This window comes from Leuresthes tenuis, unplaced genomic scaffold, assembly GCF_036924035.1.
Source record: "Leuresthes tenuis unplaced genomic scaffold, fLeuTen1.0.hap1 SCAF_24, whole genome shotgun sequence".
In the NCBI taxonomy this organism is placed as follows: domain Eukaryota; kingdom Metazoa; phylum Chordata; class Actinopteri; order Atheriniformes; family Atherinopsidae; genus Leuresthes; species Leuresthes tenuis.
Genome location: NW_027325378.1, coordinates 13,537,089 through 13,557,447, shown reverse-complemented (window position 1 = coordinate 13,557,447; position 20,359 = coordinate 13,537,089). Strand labels below are relative to the sequence as shown.

At 42.6% G+C, this 20,359-nt stretch overlaps 1 protein-coding gene across 1 annotated transcript in view; it reads left to right on the top strand.

Moving 5' to 3' along the window:
• Nucleotides 1–20,182, top strand: part of rttn (rotatin) — a 29,870-nt gene extending 9,688 nt beyond the window's left edge. Inside the window, exons 21-49 of the mRNA XM_072378343.1 lie at nucleotides 393–510; nucleotides 1,025–1,121; nucleotides 1,220–1,285; nucleotides 1,395–1,574; nucleotides 2,463–2,705; nucleotides 3,159–3,315; nucleotides 4,378–4,544; nucleotides 4,862–5,081; nucleotides 6,019–6,147; nucleotides 6,249–6,359; nucleotides 6,916–7,074; nucleotides 7,409–7,486; nucleotides 8,065–8,263; nucleotides 8,396–8,493; nucleotides 9,405–9,492; nucleotides 9,803–10,004; nucleotides 10,369–10,459; nucleotides 10,793–10,931; nucleotides 11,171–11,308; nucleotides 11,970–12,172; nucleotides 12,351–12,456; nucleotides 12,698–12,795; nucleotides 13,049–13,126; nucleotides 13,540–13,666; nucleotides 16,021–16,211; nucleotides 16,555–16,828; nucleotides 19,533–19,636; nucleotides 19,820–19,889; nucleotides 20,002–20,182. Of these exons, the coding sequence (XP_072234444.1) occupies nucleotides 393–510; nucleotides 1,025–1,121; nucleotides 1,220–1,285; nucleotides 1,395–1,574; nucleotides 2,463–2,705; nucleotides 3,159–3,315; nucleotides 4,378–4,544; nucleotides 4,862–5,081; nucleotides 6,019–6,147; nucleotides 6,249–6,359; nucleotides 6,916–7,074; nucleotides 7,409–7,486; nucleotides 8,065–8,263; nucleotides 8,396–8,493; nucleotides 9,405–9,492; nucleotides 9,803–10,004; nucleotides 10,369–10,459; nucleotides 10,793–10,931; nucleotides 11,171–11,308; nucleotides 11,970–12,172; nucleotides 12,351–12,456; nucleotides 12,698–12,795; nucleotides 13,049–13,126; nucleotides 13,540–13,666; nucleotides 16,021–16,211; nucleotides 16,555–16,828; nucleotides 19,533–19,636; nucleotides 19,820–19,889; nucleotides 20,002–20,081 (4,011 nt within the window). The 3' untranslated portion in view covers nucleotides 20,082–20,182. The remainder of the gene's footprint in view (nucleotides 1–392; nucleotides 511–1,024; nucleotides 1,122–1,219; nucleotides 1,286–1,394; nucleotides 1,575–2,462; nucleotides 2,706–3,158; nucleotides 3,316–4,377; nucleotides 4,545–4,861; nucleotides 5,082–6,018; nucleotides 6,148–6,248; nucleotides 6,360–6,915; nucleotides 7,075–7,408; nucleotides 7,487–8,064; nucleotides 8,264–8,395; nucleotides 8,494–9,404; nucleotides 9,493–9,802; nucleotides 10,005–10,368; nucleotides 10,460–10,792; nucleotides 10,932–11,170; nucleotides 11,309–11,969; nucleotides 12,173–12,350; nucleotides 12,457–12,697; nucleotides 12,796–13,048; nucleotides 13,127–13,539; nucleotides 13,667–16,020; nucleotides 16,212–16,554; nucleotides 16,829–19,532; nucleotides 19,637–19,819; nucleotides 19,890–20,001) is intronic.
• The last annotated feature ends 177 nt before the right edge of the window (nucleotides 20,183–20,359 follow it).

The window sequence follows — 20,359 nt, the reverse complement described above, 5'->3', positions numbered from 1 at the left end:
GAGCCACCGAGGCATGTGTGTGATGGGTGGATGGAATGGCCTCTGTTAATAGTGTCAGGCCCCCGTCTGCAGTGTATTTTGCCCCCTAGTCACTGCAGTTTGCTGATCATTCCCAGTGCTAGAATCATAAACTGTCAGGGTCCAACATGTCTGCCTGCATGGAGGTGGGAGATCAGGGCAACAGAAACTTAACTCAGACGGCACAAGAGGAATGGCTGCAGGTTGTTTTGTGTCGCTGTTCCCCTGCGCCTGTGACCAGTCATTAAGTTGGAGTTCAGCTTATATGAATCGGCACTTAAGAACTCCTGTGTGTGTATATGTGACATACAGAATGCCTGTGTGTGTTTTCCCTGCAATTAAACACCAAGTGAGTATGTTGCTGTTTTCCCCAGAGCTTTGATTGTCTGCTGGAGCCGTGCGTATGCATCTTGAGAAAACTTGTGTATGCCGATCCGTCTCTGAGGCACAGCCTGGCACAGCGCAACCTCCTGCTCCTCACGCTGCTCAGGGGTACACTTACAACACAACTCATTAAGTAACAGCTACACACATTGTGTGCAGTGGCTCAGGGGCAAAGTCTCAAATCGTCCACTGATGCAGAGCTTTTAAACATGCTGTCACACGGTAGCAAGAGGCTTATGTATGATGCAACTTGTTGCTGTGGAGCTCGGCTCGACACCAGCAACAGTAGATGGTAATAAAGAGGGCAGCTTAAACATCTGCTGCAGGATTTCTAGTTCAATTCTCAGTCCGGAATTGAATTAGGCAGCAATTTGATTTCAATTGAATTCTCACAAATACACATGAAAGTAGATTTATCCTATTAGAACGACAGAGAATGCAGCTCTATTGACAGAATTGTCTAAAAATAGATTTTTCTTTTTCTTTTCTTTACATAATTACTGCAAGGTTTCTCATTTTTAGTTTAAACTAATTAGTGGGACATTAGAACGAAGTTTCACATTCAGCTTTTCTTCCTGAAGCATGTGGTTGTTATTTACACTACATTATTTCTTCATTGTAGTGTCACTGATACTGAAGGAGAACAAAGGCAATGGAAGTGAGATTGCCATCCTTATGAGCTTACTGCTATTTGACGAGATTGCCAGCATTGGAACATGGTTGGTTTATTTTTCCTCACTTGAATCTCTCCGTGCCGCTACTGTTTTATTTTGCATTCATTCTAGTAACAGACGTATTTATTCATCGTTGTCATCAGGTCAGACAAATCTTCCAGAGATGTGACCCTCTCATCGTTCTCTTTACCACTCACAGCAGTACGCAGGTAGAGCTATGAAGAAATGAAGCCATGTTTCCCCCTTACTGCTACATGATAAAATCACTTTCCGAACATGCTTTACAAAGTTTTAATCTTTGCTTACTGTACCCTGAAGGTACAACATTCCCTTTCAGGCAGCCACCCACCACGCTGTGAGCCCATACTGCTGCGTCTTGCCTCCTGCTGCAGACCTCCTCACCTTTAGCCCCGCCCGCCAAGTCCTGCAGGTGGCCTGGAATGCTGCTTGGCATTCTGGGATAGATAACCTCCTGGAGAAGGTTGGCGATTCTTCCGAGTAAGAATCCTTATGCCTCCCGAGTTTGTGTGTGGAGACATCCTTACGTTGTCTTGGATTTTTTCTTTCTTCTTCTTTTTCTAATGTCTCTTAAAAAAAAAAAACAGATCGGAGGTTTATCTGTGTTTTTATTTCACACAAGAGCCAGCTGCATTTCACTGTTAAAGCCAGATAATGCTGCAACAGTTTGGGATTATTCTGTACGTTCATATGGAATTATTGGTCTGTGAAACTTTACTATATATTGTTTCAGTTTGAGGCGGAAATTGCCAGATGTTGGAGTCAATGACCATAACAGTCGGCAGGCGTTTCTAACTGAGCAGACTGCTACAGAATACTCTTGTAAAACACTGTCTCCTGTGGGATGCTTAGTGAAGTATCAGAATCAGAGTCTTAGCATATTCCGTTTCATCTGTCTTCATTTGCTGCTAATGTGACCTAATTCAAACAAATGAGCACATACGTCTAACGTTTTAACCAGCTTGATTAAGGAAAAGAAGCACACCATGGATAGATCTATCCATCTGAAATTTGGTACAGAGGTATGACTGGGAGGAGAGTAGGTGGATTAGTCTGTGACAGCTGAGAAGCGTCTTCTTGTTGTGAATGCAGATCAATAGAGTTGTACTGTCGTGGCGTAATTAAAGCCTGGTGTGATCATGGCTACCACTGCTTGATTCTGAGCAAACCTTTCTCTTCTCATGGCTCATAAATATCTCATCCCTGTGGATTAGAGATCAAATATGTTTGTTAATGCAGTCATTAGTATGCTTCTTAGGGGACTACTTATGCTACAAACTTGTCAGCACATCAATATTCATGTTATCTGATTTTGAATAGTTTTTTTTTTTTTGCTTTTAAACCAACATAATTCTGTCCTCCCCACAGATTTCATCCTGACTTAAAGCTGTCAGAAGTTCAGCTCCTGTCGCTGCAGACAATGCACCTCCCATCTGCGCTACAGGACTGCATCCAGGCCATCGTCACCGCCTCAGGGCACAGATCGGTGGCCTCCGCTCTCTCTAGGCTCTGCCTCTACTTGTTAATTGACAGACTGGCGCTGCCACACGTTCCCACCCACAGCTGCGGAGACACCCTGCACTCCCTCAGCTGGCAGGCAGCACTGACCAGGTACGGGAGCATTCGGGGAGGATTCTTGTGCCGTGTGGACGGTTGAAGGTTCCCTAAAGAAATACTGCAAACTAATTTTATTGGTCTGTTCTTTTAACAGATATATTCCTCCATGTGTTTCTCTTTCCTAGCTTTTCTGCTCTGCTTTACATCGAATCAAATACACACATTCATATTACGATTATTTTTGACTTCAATGATAATTAGGTTATTTTAAGATCAAGTTTCTATTCACATATTTCAAATTTATATCGTTTTCCCTCAACTGATTCATTTCAAGTTGTTTTCTTTCCTGCAGCATCTTCTGCGGTGCTATAATGGACCACCAACAACAGAATTAAAACCATGAGCTGATGGCATTTTACCGGACTGCAATATGTGATCATTGTTTAACGAACGCTCCCCCTTCCCCCCCCTTCTTGCTGTCACATTCCCTGTTTCTTCCTCCGGCAGATTTCTCCAGGTGCGCCCAGCCTGTGTTGAGGATGAAAGGTTGCTGGTGGGAATTGTGACATTTCTGAATGCCTACTTCAAACAGACTCGCTCAGAGCTTGTGTCTGACGCAGAGGACGGGGACCTGCGCTGGATACTGGAGCTGCTTCTCAACCAGGTACGGATTCATTTTCACTTTCCAGACGAGCATGAAAGTAAATCTTATTTTCCCAGGGTTTTGACTGAAAAGGATGGTGACACAATGGGATTTTTGTTACGTTTTAGTTGGGACGTGGAAGCATTGGCAGTGCTTAAAAATGTGGATTAAGAAATCCTCATTTAACAATCTTCACATTCTTAAACATATGGGCTTTTCTTATTTATTTGTGAGACTGTAGAAGTTGATGTGGGGGCGGTGGGGGGTGGGGGTGCCAGCCAGTATAATATAATACTCCTGTAAGCATCTCCATTAACTAGTAATCTGGTTGGGCTCCCTCCTCTTCAGCACAGAGGGTTATCTACTAGCAATAAATGCTTGAATAAATCACGCGCGTTGTCATACAAGCCAAACATATTACTGTCTCATAACAACAGAAAACCACATCAAGGCCTTTCCCCTCAGACAGATTATATCCTGAGCTCTTAAAACAAAGCTGGATTTAGATTTTTGCCTGAGGAAAAGAATTACCAAGCTCTTTGAGCAGCGAGAGCTACTCTTTGGATTTAATCAGTCTCACCTTGGATTCCTCTTAAATGTGTGTGTAAACAATAAGTTTTCCCCGGGCAGCTAAAGCAGACTTGGATTGAATGCCCGGTAGGGGTGAGCGGCGCCGCGCTGTTCTGTCTTTTCTGTAATTACTGAGCTGTTTCGGGAACATCTGTCGCTTCATACACTTGCACCAACAAGCTAGTCTGTGCTCACTGCTCAGTAAAAAAAAAAAAAAAGTCAGTTTGGCAAGCTGGAAAAGATTTCTTCTGCTTTTTCTCTGTATATTTGAACTTCGGTCAAATTGTTTTGAATTTGGAAAGCTTTGGAGACCCACAGAACTTTTGTTTTGCAGCTCACAAATAATCACAACTATATAACCCTGCTCTCACCACGATGATGCGTTTTAAACAGTGAACAGAGAAGAAACTGTTAGTTAGCTGTTGATAGAGATGAGCAAGAATGCATTGGAAACATCGCAACGGAAAGATTTTTACAGTTCTATTACCTTCATTTATCCACCAATCCCCCAAGGAGACAGCAGCTCTCCTTCATTTGCTGCTTGCTGTGGAGACCCAGACTTCAACTCAGAGCCCCAGGGAGCCCGAAGAGCTAAAGAACCACGTCAGCCAGAGACTGCAGAGAGAGCTCACCGGCCTCTTTAACACCTTACTGCTCAGGCTCTCACACACCACCGACAGGTAGGGTGTCATCAAATGTCTTTGTGCAGTTTGAATATCAGTTGTAAAGTTTTATATGAAACATCACGAGCTAATAATGTGGAACGTGTGGTTCTGTTCTCGTGGAAAATAGATTAAACTGAATGAAGTGAATTTGTACTGCTTGCTAATGAATGAGAGTGTATCCTAACTGTTTATCCAACTATTCTATTTGACTTAGTTGATATCAAAGACAAAAGAAGAAAAATAATACAACTTTTTTAGTCTTATGTTTTTTTTCCCCTCTCTGCCTGTCTGATCTGCTTGTTTTCTCGCTGTCGCCTTTCCTGCCTGTCCAGGCAATGTTTGGCATTAGCGGGGCCTTTCAAGAGCCAGCTGGCAGGCCATTTGCTTCAGAGCCTGCGGGTGTCTGATGCCCCACGTTTCTATGGCCTTCCCAGCCTGGAGAGGACATTGCAGGGCATGGTCAGCCTGACTGCCCAGCCTGGCTGGAGTTCTCACTGCCCTGACCTGGAGCCCAGCTCCCTCTGCTCCAAGTATCTCAGTGGATTATTAGAGGTGCGTGTTTTGCCCATCAGCCTGTTGTTGCATGTGGCGTGTGTGTGCGCACGCATATGCTCATGTGTTGACTGGGTCCATGCCAGCCAGCCTCCCCCCCCCCCCTGCTCACTCATCAAATATAAGAGTGCCTACAGAAAGGTGCAAAAGCAGAAACAGTACTTTCTGAGGAATTAATTAAAATTCTGGAAAACGTAGTTACGGGACATTAATTGCAATGGGTAAAAAAAATCTCATTGATTAGACATGCCACACTGTGAAGATGCTGATGAGATTAATTAACCTTGTTTTTTTTCCATCTGTTCAGCTGTTCAACAGTCCATAAAACAATAGCCTAACACAGCGTAGACCAGCTTGTACAGCAGTCCTCAGCAGAGAGGTGTCCAAACTGTTGTTTTTGTTTGTGAACAAAGAACCCTGCGGAATACACCATCCTGTTTACACCACACAGACCTCTTTATTTTCTTTGTTTGTCGGGAAAGCTTTCAGAGCCATCAGATTAAAAAAAAAAAAGAACTGAGATTGGCAGTTAATTCCCTAAGATTTTTTTTTTGTCATTATCTGCTTCCATCTGCCCGGATACTGTGAGTTACTGAACTCTTTTACCCTTTTAAACCCTCACGCCCACATCTCACCTGACACTCCTGGCAACTTAGGGCCCTAAAGCTCAGCAAGCCTTTGGCTCCTCTTTTCATGTGCTCTTCTGTGCAGCATCAAATGCTGATGGCAAGCAAAAACAGGAACTGACTCTGAAATGACTCTCTTAGCTGGATTCAGGTTTTATTCAGCTGCTGTACATGACATGCACATAGTTAGAAGTTACTGTTCGTTCAGTAGTCTGACTTTGCTTCTTTTGTTTTTTTCTGACATGATAAAGATGCAGGATGGCGTTGCTGTGATTTCTATTTTCCCGTTAAATACTGTGTTCCCCGTGCAGGTCATCTCCTCATTTTATGTTGAGTGGGGAGGTAATTCCTTGTCTTTCATGGGGAAAGGTGTGACCAAGAATGCCATCATCTGTTTGCTTCATTTGTCACATGAGATGATGGTCGAAATCAAGGACAAGGCAAGTGTAGATCCTCAAATGCATGTGTAGATTTGCTGTACTGACTGTGTATAGCGTCAGAATGCCACACAATTTAAACGAAAGCCATGTTTCTGCACCAGGACTTGATTTCTCAGTGGTCTTTAGGAAATGAGGGAACTACAGAGGAAGCCAGTGCCTCTCAGATGGGTTTGGCCTGGCTTATCCCCCTGTGGGTGGACCGAGATCAAGAGGTAAAGACAGTCACCAACTTCTAACTTTTCTCAGGTTATTCGAATGCATTAATCAGTGCTTGAATTCAGTAAGACGAGACAGTCCAAAATATCCAGTTCAGTCTGCATCCTCACTTTATAAACTCCTCCGTGATAGAGAGAAGTTTTAGATCTTTGGCTTGTGGGAGGCGATGAAACGCATGACAGTTGTACCAGAACTCGCAGACAAAAACATGCACACGACAGCTTTTCTTACAAAAATCTGTCTTTTTCCAAAATAATTCCCACACACGTCAGTCTAAGAGTGTCCCCAGACTAAGAAGAATGTCTTTGCTATTAACAATTGAAGTGCTTCTCTAGAATTAAGAATAACCAACATTGCCAAATCTTGCATTTAATGATCCTATAGTTAGGCATCCCATTACATCAGCAGCTTATACGAAGTCCATTTTTACTCTGCAGATGTGTGCACATCTTGGTTTTTTATAGTCCTCTCTCTTTCCCTTTATTCGTTTATTTTATCTTCACAAACATAAACCTTAATGGATGTTCCCTCCTTTCCCCCCCGTCCTGTCAGGTGAGATTTGCCAGCCTTGGTTTAGGTGCTGCTCTGTCCTCGAGGCCCAGTGGGTGCCAGGCTCTGTGCGCCAGCTGTCAGAACATCAGCGGAGGTCTGTGGGGAACGTTGCTCAACATCCTCCTGGATCAGCAGGAGAGCAGCATGGTCCGCAGAGAGGTACAGTGCGAGAGCCGCAGCTCCGTTCTGCATTCGCTGTGACACAGAAACCTCTCACGTCTTCTACTGCTATCAATTCCAAGTTACACTTTGTTTCTGTTGTTGCAGGTCGATAGATGAAAGCTTTACTTTGCTAATTTCATTCGAAATTCAACTTTCACTTGATCAGTTGGAAGAAAATAAGGCTGAACTACTATGCATTACCGGCCAAATACAGGCAGATGGCACTGTTGCTGATGCTGTCCAAACTTAACCCTCTGTGTGTGTGTGTGTGTGTGTGTGTGTGTGTGTGTGTGCGTTTTTCTCTCTCTTCTTTTATGGTTTGTGTGTCCAGGCTGCATTTATCTTGCAGAACTTGCTGGTGATGCCTATGCCTGCCAATGCAGAGGAAGCCAAGGACTCCCACTGGCAGGTCAGCAGATCTGCCAGACCGTTAAAAAGCTTTTACAGACCATGAACTCTCTCTTTTTCTTTTTTTTTTCTCTCCTCCCTCTCTTTCTGTTTTTCTCTGTCTGGATCCCCTCTAGTTCCGTGCCTTTCTATTCCTAATCCCACTCATCCCTGTCGTTGGGAGTGTTGCTGGATTAAAGCTGTAATGGGGTGCGGGCATACAGATGAATTCACTTTCTGTGTCAGAACACCAGAAGCATCCTAAATTAGGATGCAGTTACTTGTGTAGGGAGCTACGTGTTGGAAAGCTATTCTGGATGTGGTGTTGAAACTGTTCAAAGGGCTCAACAGAGCGAATAATGAAACAAAAGAATGTAGTTGGTGACGAGCTGTGGAGGAGCTTTTTTGGGCGAAAGACACACAAAACAATAAAACTAGGACACATAATGTCATCCCGTCGATGTGAAGTGACTGTTTTTAAACTCTTATAACAACGCCACATCTTAACATGTACGTTTAACCTGTCTTAACCTTTTTATCTTTTCGTATAACGATAAGTTGACAAATCTCTCCTCTCTGCTTTCACTTCTTCTCCTCCAGCACCCATGTGTCCACGATGAAGTGACCGGTGTGTCCTTGGTGGGTCTTCCAGCGCTGCAGGCTCTGCTCTACCACTGTCAATATTTCCAAAGCGTGGCTCTGTCTGCCTCCATTTGTTACCGCGGCAGGTACACCTTCCATCTCCAACCTGTTGCTGGTGCTAGCACTGGTCCCAGCGGTCATGAGAGCACTTCAGAGGGTAAGATCTGATTCACAGGAACAGTCTCCATGTTGGATTACAGAGAGAAAATGCAATTATAGCTGCAGTTATGTGTAAGTTTCTACTTTTGTGTCAGAGAGTTTGTTTGATTTAGTGTATGCGCTTGTGTAGATTCTGAGAATTCTTTGTGGTTTTGGAGATATGAACCACCACCCCCCACCACCGACTCGAGCAGACCCTCCAGCTCACTCTCCACCTCCAGCACTGTGGTTAGCAATTCTCTTGTACGTTTTTTTCTTTTTTTATATATGTGTATATTGTCTTGTATTGAACACAAACACACTAATTGGCAACTGTGAAATGGCTGCCATGTAATTCGAGGGGAGAGTTTCAACATCGAAGTGGAAATGCCTTTTTCTTGCCATTATTCTGCCACGCTTTAACTTTCAAAACCTCCGTTATGTCTGCCGCAGAACTCGCTGCTTTTTGAGCGGCATTCTTCAGGAAAAAAGGTTCTAGCTAGAGAGTTGGTTTGCACTGCCTAACCCACAATTAACTGCTAAAACTCTCAGCCATAACACCATTACTGATATCACACAATATGTGCTAATTTACCTGCAGCCTTCCCAGTGAGTGCGTCTGGGTTTGACGGCAAGATAAACTGATAATGATGGCAGCCAGCTGCTGTTTTACTTTTAAAATAACTTACTCAGAATGCTGCTTTTTTTTTAAAACCACAATTTTATTAAACTGTGGTTTAAGTTTCATGTGAAGCTGCCCGACACACAGGTATGAGGATGAATCACTCCTCACCACATCCTGACATGAGTATGTTCATGCATTTCTAACACAACTAGCAGCCTCTTCAGAGTGACCCATGTCACCAGATGTTATCAGTGACGGTATACTTCACAGCTTCAGTTTGTTGTCCTTTTTTATTTTGTTTTATTTTTCAGATTTGAACAAACTTCAACTCCTGGATGTGTTTTTTCGATCTTTTAGTTATCAGAAGCCTTCACTGTCTTTACTCTGAGTAACATTACTGCACTGTTACTCGCCTGAATTATTGTTCCTTTTTAACAATTTTAACCTGTAAAAGATGGGGAACAAACGATCTTTGAATACAAGAGTTTTCTTTTAAGTCAAATCGATCCTTACAACTTGTTGTTGTCCAATGCAGATGAGAGGCTCAGCGCCACACACCACAAAGGCTCCCTCCCCGCTGAGCTTCACAGAGGACACACCTGCCAGCAGACTGATGGCTCAAGGTACTACCGAGAGAAATGTCTGTGAATGCACGTGTGCACACTTCTGTACACAATCATTTTTAACAGTGTTTGCATAGTTATCACAGCCCATAATAGTTCACATTATTTTCCTTCGGAAACCGAGCTTCGGAACAATTATAAACTAAAACCACTCTTAAATATACAGTCCAAAAAGTAGGACATTGTTCTCTGTTATTTTACCTTGGTTACACGCTTTTGATCATGTGGTCAGGGTGTCGCTGGAGACAGACAGAGATGTGAACTGTTGGATGACAAGTCTGTTAGCTCTCTATCGATGTGTGTCTCACAGGCCAGAGCGATACAGACACAAGCAACTCTGCTACCACGCAGGACTCCCAACAGGGCGAGCCCTTAGCCGCGGAGCCTGTTGTCATGGTAACTCCAGACCTCTTGACGGCCCACTGTGGCCTGCTGACCAACCTACTGGCCATCTTGCCAGATTTCACTCTCACTGCCATCCGACATAACCAACTCCTCCAGGTCCTGGCGAGGTAAGAAGCCACAGTCTCAGTCCACGTAAACATCACCAGCTCCCTACTTAACATGTTTTTGCGAATGCAGCTGAAAATGAGTCAAGCGTTGAGAAGATTAGACTTCAGGTCATTGAGCATATAGTTATGTCACAGTTCTGAATTTGTTTAAAAAATAAATCATGCAGCTCAATTCCAAGTGACTCAGTGTAAAGACAAATCAGAAAACCAACATTTTGAGCCCCAGCAATGTAATTTTCTGTCGTTTTTAATCATGAAAGATTAAATAAGTCAGTGCATATGTCATCTTCAGTTATTGGTCATTGTAGTTCTAATCACCTCGAACTAGTTTCTTGCTAACACGTGTTTATCCCCCCCCCCTCAGTCTAGTGGATATTGGGCCTATTCAGAAATGTTTATCTGAGCTGAGGACACCCAACATCCTTCCTGGAGAGAGAGAAGACATCAAGAGTCAGGTGACAAACACTGATAGGAACATAGTTTCGAACAGTTTTTCCAACTTTTCTATTTTTTATTTATTTATTTGTCTTATTACTCTATGACCCATTACAAAATGCGTGGGTTGGCACACGGCTCCAGTTCCTGCGCATCACTGGGTTATCTGAGGACACCACCAGATTTCAGCGTGGGTGGAATACTTAACAAGCTGTTGCTCAAAGCATCAACATTTTTTTTTTGGTTACTTTTTTTCTCCCTCCAACCTCGACAGCTCAATAATTGTTTGTTTGCCTGCGTTGTCGTTAAATCCACCTGTATGTATGTGTGTGTGTGTGTGTGTGTCTCTCTAGTTTGTCACCGTGCTTCAGTTTGTGTCCAGCTTTTCCAAACTGCTGGGGTCGTGCTCGGAGCTGATTGGCCAGCTGGACCTCCTGAAACAGCTGTTGTCTACTCTGGTGGCTGTTCTCATGCTGGACACCAAAGGATTAGGTCAGACCCATATACACACGAGAGAACATCTACATGAAATGAAGTTGGTAAAAGTGTTTATGAACAAGATTATCCTCATTTCCGATAGGCAAGAGGGAGAAAAAAAATCCCTCCCATGCAAGTCACATATAGCCATTTGCTTCACTCTATCTGCAGTTTGCCCTACAGTGCGATCTGCGTGTGGCTTTGCGGTCGTCTGGTGTCATAAAATTCGTGACTCACCCCTTCCCCCCCCTCAGACGCAGGTACCCGGAACGTGGTTTGTGTGTGCTGGAAAGATGTGTTTATGCTCCTGGCCACTTTGGTGAAGAGGGACAGCTCAACATCGCACCCATCTGTCTCTGCTGCGCTCGGGAGACGCTGGCGGACATTTGCAGGTACACAGAGAGAGTGAGAAAAGTAATTACTCTAGATCACAGGGCAGAGTCAGTTGTGCAATTATATATTATGGATCACCGTTCACATTCATTGTATTTTTTTGTGGATGGTTTAATGGAAATAGCTTACTGAAGCTAGCAGACAGGATCTTGCTCAAAGAGACGAGGTTTTACATCATAAAAGACCGATTGTCATAATTGGGCTAACAGTGCCGATCATGGCAGATGGCCAAATAAAATCTGAGCTAGCATTTAGCCTTAATTACGCCTAGATTATCTCAGCATGCTGGTTTAATCATGATTGTTTGTATAAACTTTCTTCAGTAGATGCGGGGAAATGATAATTACTCTACCACTACTCCTCCCACTCATATTTCCCTCTCTGACTAAGCAGGAAAGTCTGATGTTTCCAGTAAATAATAAATGCTGAGTCTTTGTGTGTGTATTTTGTAAGGAGGTGTTTGTAATGTTTATGGTGTTTATTTATCTGGGCACACTCATTCAAATGACTGGTGTGTTCTCCACAAACTGAGTCACAGGCCAATCCATCAAATGCTTAAAGAATAGATTTACTGTTTCATCTCATTGTGATCAAGTCATATTCTTTGAGAAATCTCTTCTACCAAACTCATGCTTTTGTTTTTTCTCTGCGTATCTGCAGGAACAATATCAGAGTGTGTGAGTGAGGAGTTTGCGGACCCTCTTCTCCACACAGTGGCCCTGCAGTTTCTCTCTACAGTTTTCACAGAGGAGGCAAAGTGCCGCAGTGAGGAGCTCTCAAGCTCCGAGTCGAAACACGGCACCTCTCTGTCAGACGTCCTAAATGGTCCCTTGGCCAGCGAGCTGTGCGAACTGTTGCTGCAGGTTGGTGGAGGGATGCATGATGGTCACGTCGACTGCAGCAGCGTTTTGCTAATCTCAGGATTATTATTTATAAATGTTATGTTTGAGATCCATACCGTGCATATCTCATGGCTAAGTTTTGGAAGTTTTCTGCGTACGGCAGTCTGTAACGATCGCCGTGTCCCTCTGTAACTGTCAGAGCTTTGAGAAGAGGACCCTTCAGGACCCGCTAAAGAAGCCTACAGCTAGAGCCTTGATGACACTGCTTGCCTGCAGTCCCACGGCTCAAAGCTATGCTGCCAAAGGTAAATTCCCCAGTAATCAGGCTCGCATGGAGCTGTCACCTGAGCAGCAGTTTCTGTTTGTAAACCTGTATTTTTAGCCCTCTCTCATTATGTGTCTCACTCTGAAAAGAACTACTCCCCAAAGTTCCCAAACACCATTGATCCTTAGTTCAGTCAGTTTGTTAACTGAAAAAAATAAAATAAAAAATCAAATCTGTATCATTTCAACCCGTTTTGAGCCTCTCACTGTCTTGTCTTCCAGTCGGTTTAATTGACAGCTGTGTGCAGCAGCTGAAACAGACTCATTCCCATCTCCAGCTGGAGTCAGTCCGACCTGGCAAGGCTTCTCTTCGCAAAAAGGTGAGCCGAGACTGGCTGGAAACTTGGAGGAGCTGCCTCTGTCTTCTTTTCTTTCTTTTTTTGGGGGAAAAAAATAACAAACCGATCCAACATCAAAGAGTTTTTTGTGTAAATGTTATAAATATGCACTGTGCTACTCAGCAGAAAGTTCTCTTGCTCTTCTTGTTAAGTCTTTAATTGGTGCAGTCAAGGTTGTTTTTAAACTGGGACAATTAAACTTATTGCTCTTTGTTTTGTTTTTCCATATTATCAGGAAGGGGGCTATTTAAAGGAAGTCAAGCTGACTCTGGAGATCCTGCGGAGCACTCTTTACCGCAACGATGAATGCAAAGTGAGTGTCTGCCTGCTTTTTAATTCCCCACTGCTAATTGGTTTTTAATGGAACCTCAGAGTACCGATGCTGTGTCTTTAAATGAGAAGCACCTAAATGTGCCTGGCACTGACAACATTTCAGCAAGTTTAGCTTCTTGAGCTTTATGTGTCATTACTTTTAGTGCATATTAGCTGGTTTCCCTTTTTTAAGTGGCCTTTTAGTCACTGGTGGTTACCTTGGACTAAATGTCAGTCATATTTCATCTGTATTCCACTCTCATTTTAGGAGTTATTTTAAGGTGGATCACAGCTTTGTTGATGGTGTTGTCTGCATCGGGTTATGTCTATTTGACCTTTTTATCAAGTGTGAATCTGTAATCCTTCCAAGTCGGCCTTTGGCCCCGCCTAATGTGTTTGTATTTGTGTGTGTAGGTGGTTGCCACAGATGCCCGCCTAACACTAGCCATCGCTGCTTTTTGGCCGTGGCTTCTGTTGGACGACCCCACCATGGAGGCGGCACTGGAGCTTCTGTGTATCTATACGGCCAACTGCACAGCAGGTCTGCATGTGTGTGTGTGTGTGTGTGTGTGTGTGTGTGTGTGTGTGTGTGTGTGTGTGTCTGCAGGCATTGTGCCTGGCCCGTGCCTTCCCCCTCGCCTCTGTCTGCAGTCAGCATTCTGAGTCACACACACTTTTGCACTAAGAATCCCATTGTCCTCTGCAGTGACCAATGGACAACATTGTGTCTCACTGTATAAGAGCAGTTTTCTGGTTGCCTGCCAGTCACAATGGGCACAGTGTCAGGATCCATAGCCTGTCTCACTGCATGAATTGAAACTAGTGGCAAACCAGTGGGAGATGATGTGGGGAGGAACAGAACATCCCTGTGTTGCAAGAGATGTCGGTATTTCCATTATGAAAATGTAAAAAACTGTTTGTGAAAACTAGCACACCAACAGACTTGAGATTTAACAGGAAGTAACTGAAGGGAAATGTTGCTTTGACTTACAGCTCATGACCTCTTTTTGATCTTGTGTCTATGTCTGATATAGTTGTGTAACACAAATCAGTTTCATCAAACAGGAAAGTATGTTTTTTTTATCAATACTGGAGAACATGTCTGAATATATATGTTTAGATGTGGCTCTATTGCTCGTATTTGTTTAGCAGCAGTTCAGCGGGTACCTTTGTACACGCTGATCTAAACTCGCATGCTTTCGACCCCCAATAAGCTCAAGCAGCGAACCACCAGAAATCACTGAAGTCAGAGCCAGTATTTCTCTAAAGGTTAACTGAACAGCAGGTTGTGTTCAGGCTGCATGCAGTCAGGCTTAGTATTACACCATCCACCCTCAGGCTACCATTCAGTCTCCTGAGACTCCCACATTTCTACTGACTCTTTCATCTCACGTCTCCCACCTTCATCCAGAGCTTTGTTAGCTCTGCTAGTACAAGGAAGAAAAAAAAAAAAAATAGAAAACCACTTTTTTCTACACTTAACCTGCAATGACATGCCCCATATGTTACATGGTTGCAAAGCAGTTCATTATTTTTGAGGTTGCAGCTGGCTTGTTTTTTTTTTTTTTTATTTCATATCAGAGCGGTTTATTTTAAAGTAGAACTCGCGTGACAATTTGTCAATAATATCCTGATGGGTATTGAGAGAACCTCAGGCTAACATCACCACACGTCTGTTGCTCTGTGGTAACATTGTATGATTAGCATGACCAACCAGCTGTCGTGTTCTCCAATAAGCAACAACAACAGCGACATCAATCAGTGTCCGACTGTCTTGTCAGTGACTTCAGAGAGAAGCTTGTTCATTTATCTTATTTTGTATTAAATAATTAGGCACGCCAGTTACACTGATTTGAACGTGGTGCCAAAATAGAGTTTTATTTTCATCGCTTATTTCAGTGATATCTGTTAGTGTTTACATGCCTTTATGGTGAATGATGATTTAGACATGCAAACCTATCATGGATGTTTTAAAGCTTTCTGATTCATGCACTCTTAATTCATGTCTTAAGTTTTTAGTGGTTATAGCTTGTCAGTGTCAGCAGTTCAGTATTTGACATTCCCTCACATGCACATTCCACTTCTCTTCATTATATTGGTCATTTTGTGAGATAGTCTTTACACAATAAAAGTAAGTTTACACGTAGCCATGCAGAGATGTTTTGGGAAAATGTCAGACAGCCGTGCAACCGAATGGGACCAGTCTTTATTTAAGCCAAGCCAGCTTTAAGATAAACAGAAAGAAGCAAGCAGTTGCTACAGTGTTTCATTATTGAGTTGGACTTATATTGATGCTAAAAGTGGATAAATGTAGTTTAGTAGGAGTACATACAGCAACTATGAGGAGCATTAGATGGATTTTTACTGCTATGGTAAGCACTCCCCATTAACTTCACTGAAGCCACTGTAAAAGTCAGCAGTGTGCAGTGTCGTGTTTGCATGTTTAGTGGGATGAAAGGCTACTCACATCAAACATTAGGGAGTTTAATTGTTAATCAGTTTACAACAAATCATCGTGAGCATTGTCCTTAAAAAATATATATATGTTAGCGGCTGATTGTTAATTTAAATGTTGTCGGTTGGCAGATTGATTGGCAGATTGTCACTTTTCACACTGAAGGTGTATTCCAGCAGTGGGATCCTTCAGTCTACTAATCAGATTTCACCAAATGCTTTAGTGCAAGGTGATATATTTGTGCAGACTTGTGTAAAACATGTGACTTTCCCCTCATAAGGATTGGAAACAGAAGTTCAGCCATGATCTGCTGTGCTGTTACAGTGCTGAAGTCAGCGGTTGGCATGGCGATGTGAGAAGACTAACTTGTCTTTTTCTTTGTCCCCTTTATTGTAACTACAAAAGAACATGTTAATCGAAGTACTCTTTTCCGTTCCCAGCATGCAGTTCTGTCTGTGGCAGTGGCCCCAGCGTGGTCCCAGGATCTAAAGGCTCCTCCGGTAGCTCTCTGATGCACTCTGTCATGAAGCTGACATCACTTGCCCCAGACAACAGCCCCATCCAGAATCTGGCATTCTCTCTCTTGACCAACCTAGCTGTATCACGAGACTGCAGATGCATCCTGCAAAAGGTACACTTGCACTATCTAAAATGTCATATTGAGCAAGACAAGTGAGACAATGATCAGACTGGTAATGCATAGCTTAGTGATAATATTTGCTTTGAAGTAGTCAGAGTGGAGGAAGTGGAATATTCTCCCTTCTGATTGAAAGGTTTTCATTTTCTGATTAACTGATGTGAGAAACAATTTCACAAGTCAAATAAAAATAACCCCTGTGATACATGGTGTCATGTGGCTGTAAATTGCATCTCCTTCACACCTGCCCTGTTCTGTCTGCAGAATTGGTTTCTGAACTCCAGAGCAGCAGTTAATGATCTCATCATTTAATGCTAAAACTGTCGTCTTTTCTTAGAATAATTTCCTGCAAGCTTTCCTGTCCGTGCCCCTGCCCAAGGCAGCTGGTGTAAAGGCTCCGGCAGCAGGCGCTGGTGGTGGGAGCCTCCTTGGCATGTGGCTTAGACTGCTGGTCAGTATCTCATCGAGTGAGGATGGCCAGCAAAGTATCCTCCGGGTGAATGGAGCCCTGGAACTGCTGGCAGACCTGGCACTGCATCGGCGACACGCACTTCTCACCCTTCACAACCTCTGCTTCTGCCCTGCCAACAAGTCGCATGTCATCACCAATGGTATGAAAGGGAAGTGGGGATTGTCTATATCGATTCCTTACAAGTACTGAAGAAGCACAAAAGAAGCACTTAGGACCTAAAATTAATCTGGTTTTGCATGCACTCAGATGGCAACTAGAAGTTTCCTTACATTCGATTTTAAACATTTTTAGAAAACTATTCACATTAAATCACTTGAGAAGATTAATCCATCTCTTGCGCGCTCTTTAACCCATTTATGACCTTTGGTGACATGTCATTTTTGTCTTTCAAGCCTATCCGCCACATGAATGTCGTATCGACATTTTCAATTCACGCCTACTGTTTTGAATTTAAAGAAACGGCAACGTGAGTGCCAAGTCAGTCATTTACAATGAACGCTGTAAGTCCAACCTTAAATGGTTTTAATCTCATGCTTCTAGTTTCTTTAGAGGCTGAGAAATAAAAGAAAATAGACAAATGGTGAACAGTTTCAAGTTAGTGGTCAGGTTTTAGAAGACTGTTTTGAATAAATCCTCAAGTCTAGCTCAGCATAAGCCGGACTAGCTGTTTTCCTCTGTTTCTAGTAATTACTTGTAGATATGCCTTGTTAACACCTTCCTGGATGTAGCTCCATGTTTAAACCTCTCCTGGGTAAAATTGACCTTCTTACCCACTGGGATTTGTGGCAAAAAGCAATAGTGTAAATTTTTAAGGCCTTAGTGTATAGAGTGGCGTTTGATACATGTTCAGTGTCACCATTATACATAGTATCGGAGCAGCGAATCTGCGTTTCAGAGAAGGAAGTAATGCTAGAAAAAATGAGAATGCTGATGAGCTGAATGGGGTTAGCTGACCATGCTAAAAAAAAAACTAAAAGTTGGAGAAATTTATTTGCTGAAGTTTCAATAAGCCTGAAAGGTATTTTTGAAAGGACCTGGAGCTAGATGAAGGAAGAAAACTACAGAAAAGAGAAGAAAATGCAAAATAAAAAGTAAAAAAAATTCAGAAAGATGAGAAACAATGCAGAACAATTTTAAAATTTAGCAGAAAGTTATTTTCTGCAGTTTGAAAAGGTGCGTCAGACCAATGTTCCATTGAAGTTAGTGAGAGAATTTGAAAAGTTTCTCTCGCTTTGAGGCTCATAGCTGAAATGTCAGCTCTTTGGTAGTTACATTGGTGAAAGAAGACACATTTTCCTACATTTTAAGGTATAATTTGTTTCTGTAAGTTAAACTGTCCCGCTACCCGACCGACGGATTGACGGTATAGAAAATGGATGGATGGAAGCTAAACTGTATAAAATTTAGTTGAATATCAGAAAAAGCAAAAAATTATAAGTGGCTCTGCTGACTCCCCATTCATAAAAACCAAGAAGGAGCAAAACTAAAAGTGAAATATTTTAAAAAGTATAAAAGTTATAAAACACCAAAAGATAGAGCATAAATCTCCTGAACAAGCTGAACGTTTTGAGACCAAAATTGTTGAAATCACTCAAAATATGCAGAAGTAGTTAAATGACAAAAAAAAAATACGGAAGAACTAAGATGTTGAAATAATAAGAGATGCTTAATCAGCATTCTCACAATTCTCAATGATTTGGATAAATTAAGCCACAAAAATAAAAATGTTCCTCAAATATAACTCCAATTCCAAAAAAGATGGCATGCTTGGTAAAAAGTGAATAAAAACAGAATGCAATGCTTTGCAGATGTCATGTTCTAATCAGAGTGGAACATAGAAAGTGTTGAAATCGTATGCTTTGCTTGTTTCAATGCTAAACCACATACTTCTGCCTGGAGCCAGCGCTCCAGGCAGACGGTCCAACCCTCCTCTCCCAAAGGTCCAACAACAGACGTTTTACGGTCTGTTGTTAAAAGCAGAGAGGATGTTACACAGTGGGTAAACTTCTGTCCCACTTCTACCGCCATCAAGTTCTGTGAGAGCGAATAGTTTTTCATAAATATGAGTAAAAATTTCCCATTTTCAGCATTTGATATGTTTTCTGTGCTCTAATGTGAATGAAATGTTTATCTATGACATTTGCAAATGTTTGCATTTGTTTTTTTTACTACATTTTACTTTCAGTTAAACTAGGTCACTTTTCATTTTGTCAGACTAAAGCTGCAGGTGCACAAAGATGAAAGAATCTTAAGCACTTGGATGAAGAAAGTGGAGGAAGTCACTGAGACAAAGGTTGTGTGTGTGTGTGTGTGTGTGTGTGTGTGTGTGTGTGTGTGTGTGTGTGTGTGTGTGTGTGTGTGTGTGTGTGTGTGTGTGTGTGTGTGTGTGTGTGTGTGTGTGTGTGTGTGTGTGTGTGTGTGTGTGTGTGTGTGTGTGTGTGTGTGTCCGCTGTGCTTTGCTAGCTGCAGATCCAAGGGGGCTAGGTGCATGGAAACTCATTTGACAGTTTTTTGGGGGGGGGGGGTTGGTTTCCTGCAGAACTTGTGTACAGTTTTTTTAAACCCAATCAATCATTCAGGTTACAGGAAACGTGTAGTGCGGCTTCTTATCTGATCAAAGCCAATATGGACGTGTGGTGTGACACGTAGGTCAATGTGACACATAGAGACACATTTTCATGTACTTCGGCCATGTCAGTGTTTAACAGGTGTTTCTGTTATTTCCCCCGTGAAAGTACCTTTTCAAATTTAGCAACCTTTTTTTTTTTTTTTTTTAGTTTGAAATAAAAAAAACACGTCTCGCTAATCTAATTCCACTGATTATCTACACGTCTTTCTCCCAGACAAAGCCGTGAAGGTCTTGCTCTCCTGCCTGGAAAGTAGAGAGGTGGAAACCCGCTGTATGGGGGCATCTGCACTGTGGGCCCTGCTCCACAACAATCAGAGGGTACCTTCACACTCTTGCACCCCAACACTATGACTTTAGATCCGCTGATTGTGTCTGCATCGGCTGGTACGGTTTATCTGCGACATAGTAGATTAGGTCAAACCTTGGGAGGTCTTCATTCTTCTTTGTCCTGTCATGTACACAAAAAATAGTCGTTTCTTTTAACTCCTTTCCTCTCGGAAGGCCAAGACTACACTGAAGTGTCCCACCGTTCGGCTGAAAATCGAGGAGGCGCAGAGCATCTCGAAAAAAGGTATGCGGTTATTTGGTTCGATTGAAGAAGGTCGGCACATGTGCAGGCACTGCATTTGCACATGAGCTTTTGCTTCTTTATTCTTTTTAATTGTTCATTTTTCTAACCGCAGATGCAGAGAGCAAGCAGGAACCTTTGAGTTCCTACCTGCTGAAGTGCCTGGAAAACCTTTCCCAGCTGCTAAAAAGCTGAATGTTTCATTCATTTATGTTGATTTTGTATCATGATTTGTATTCAATTAAGTGTATTTACATCTGAATATTAAAGCGATTTCAGCATTTTTGTGTGTGTGTGTGTGTGTGTGCGAGAACAAAGACGACATAACTTGTGGCTCAAACACATCTGTTGTGGTGAGGTTGGTATCATGGTGCTGCAGCTATGGCTTGTTGATGAAAACCACCGGAACGGAATAGAAATACACGCAGAACCTTTAGTTTTCAGAAAACACAAACTTTTCCCACAAACTCCTT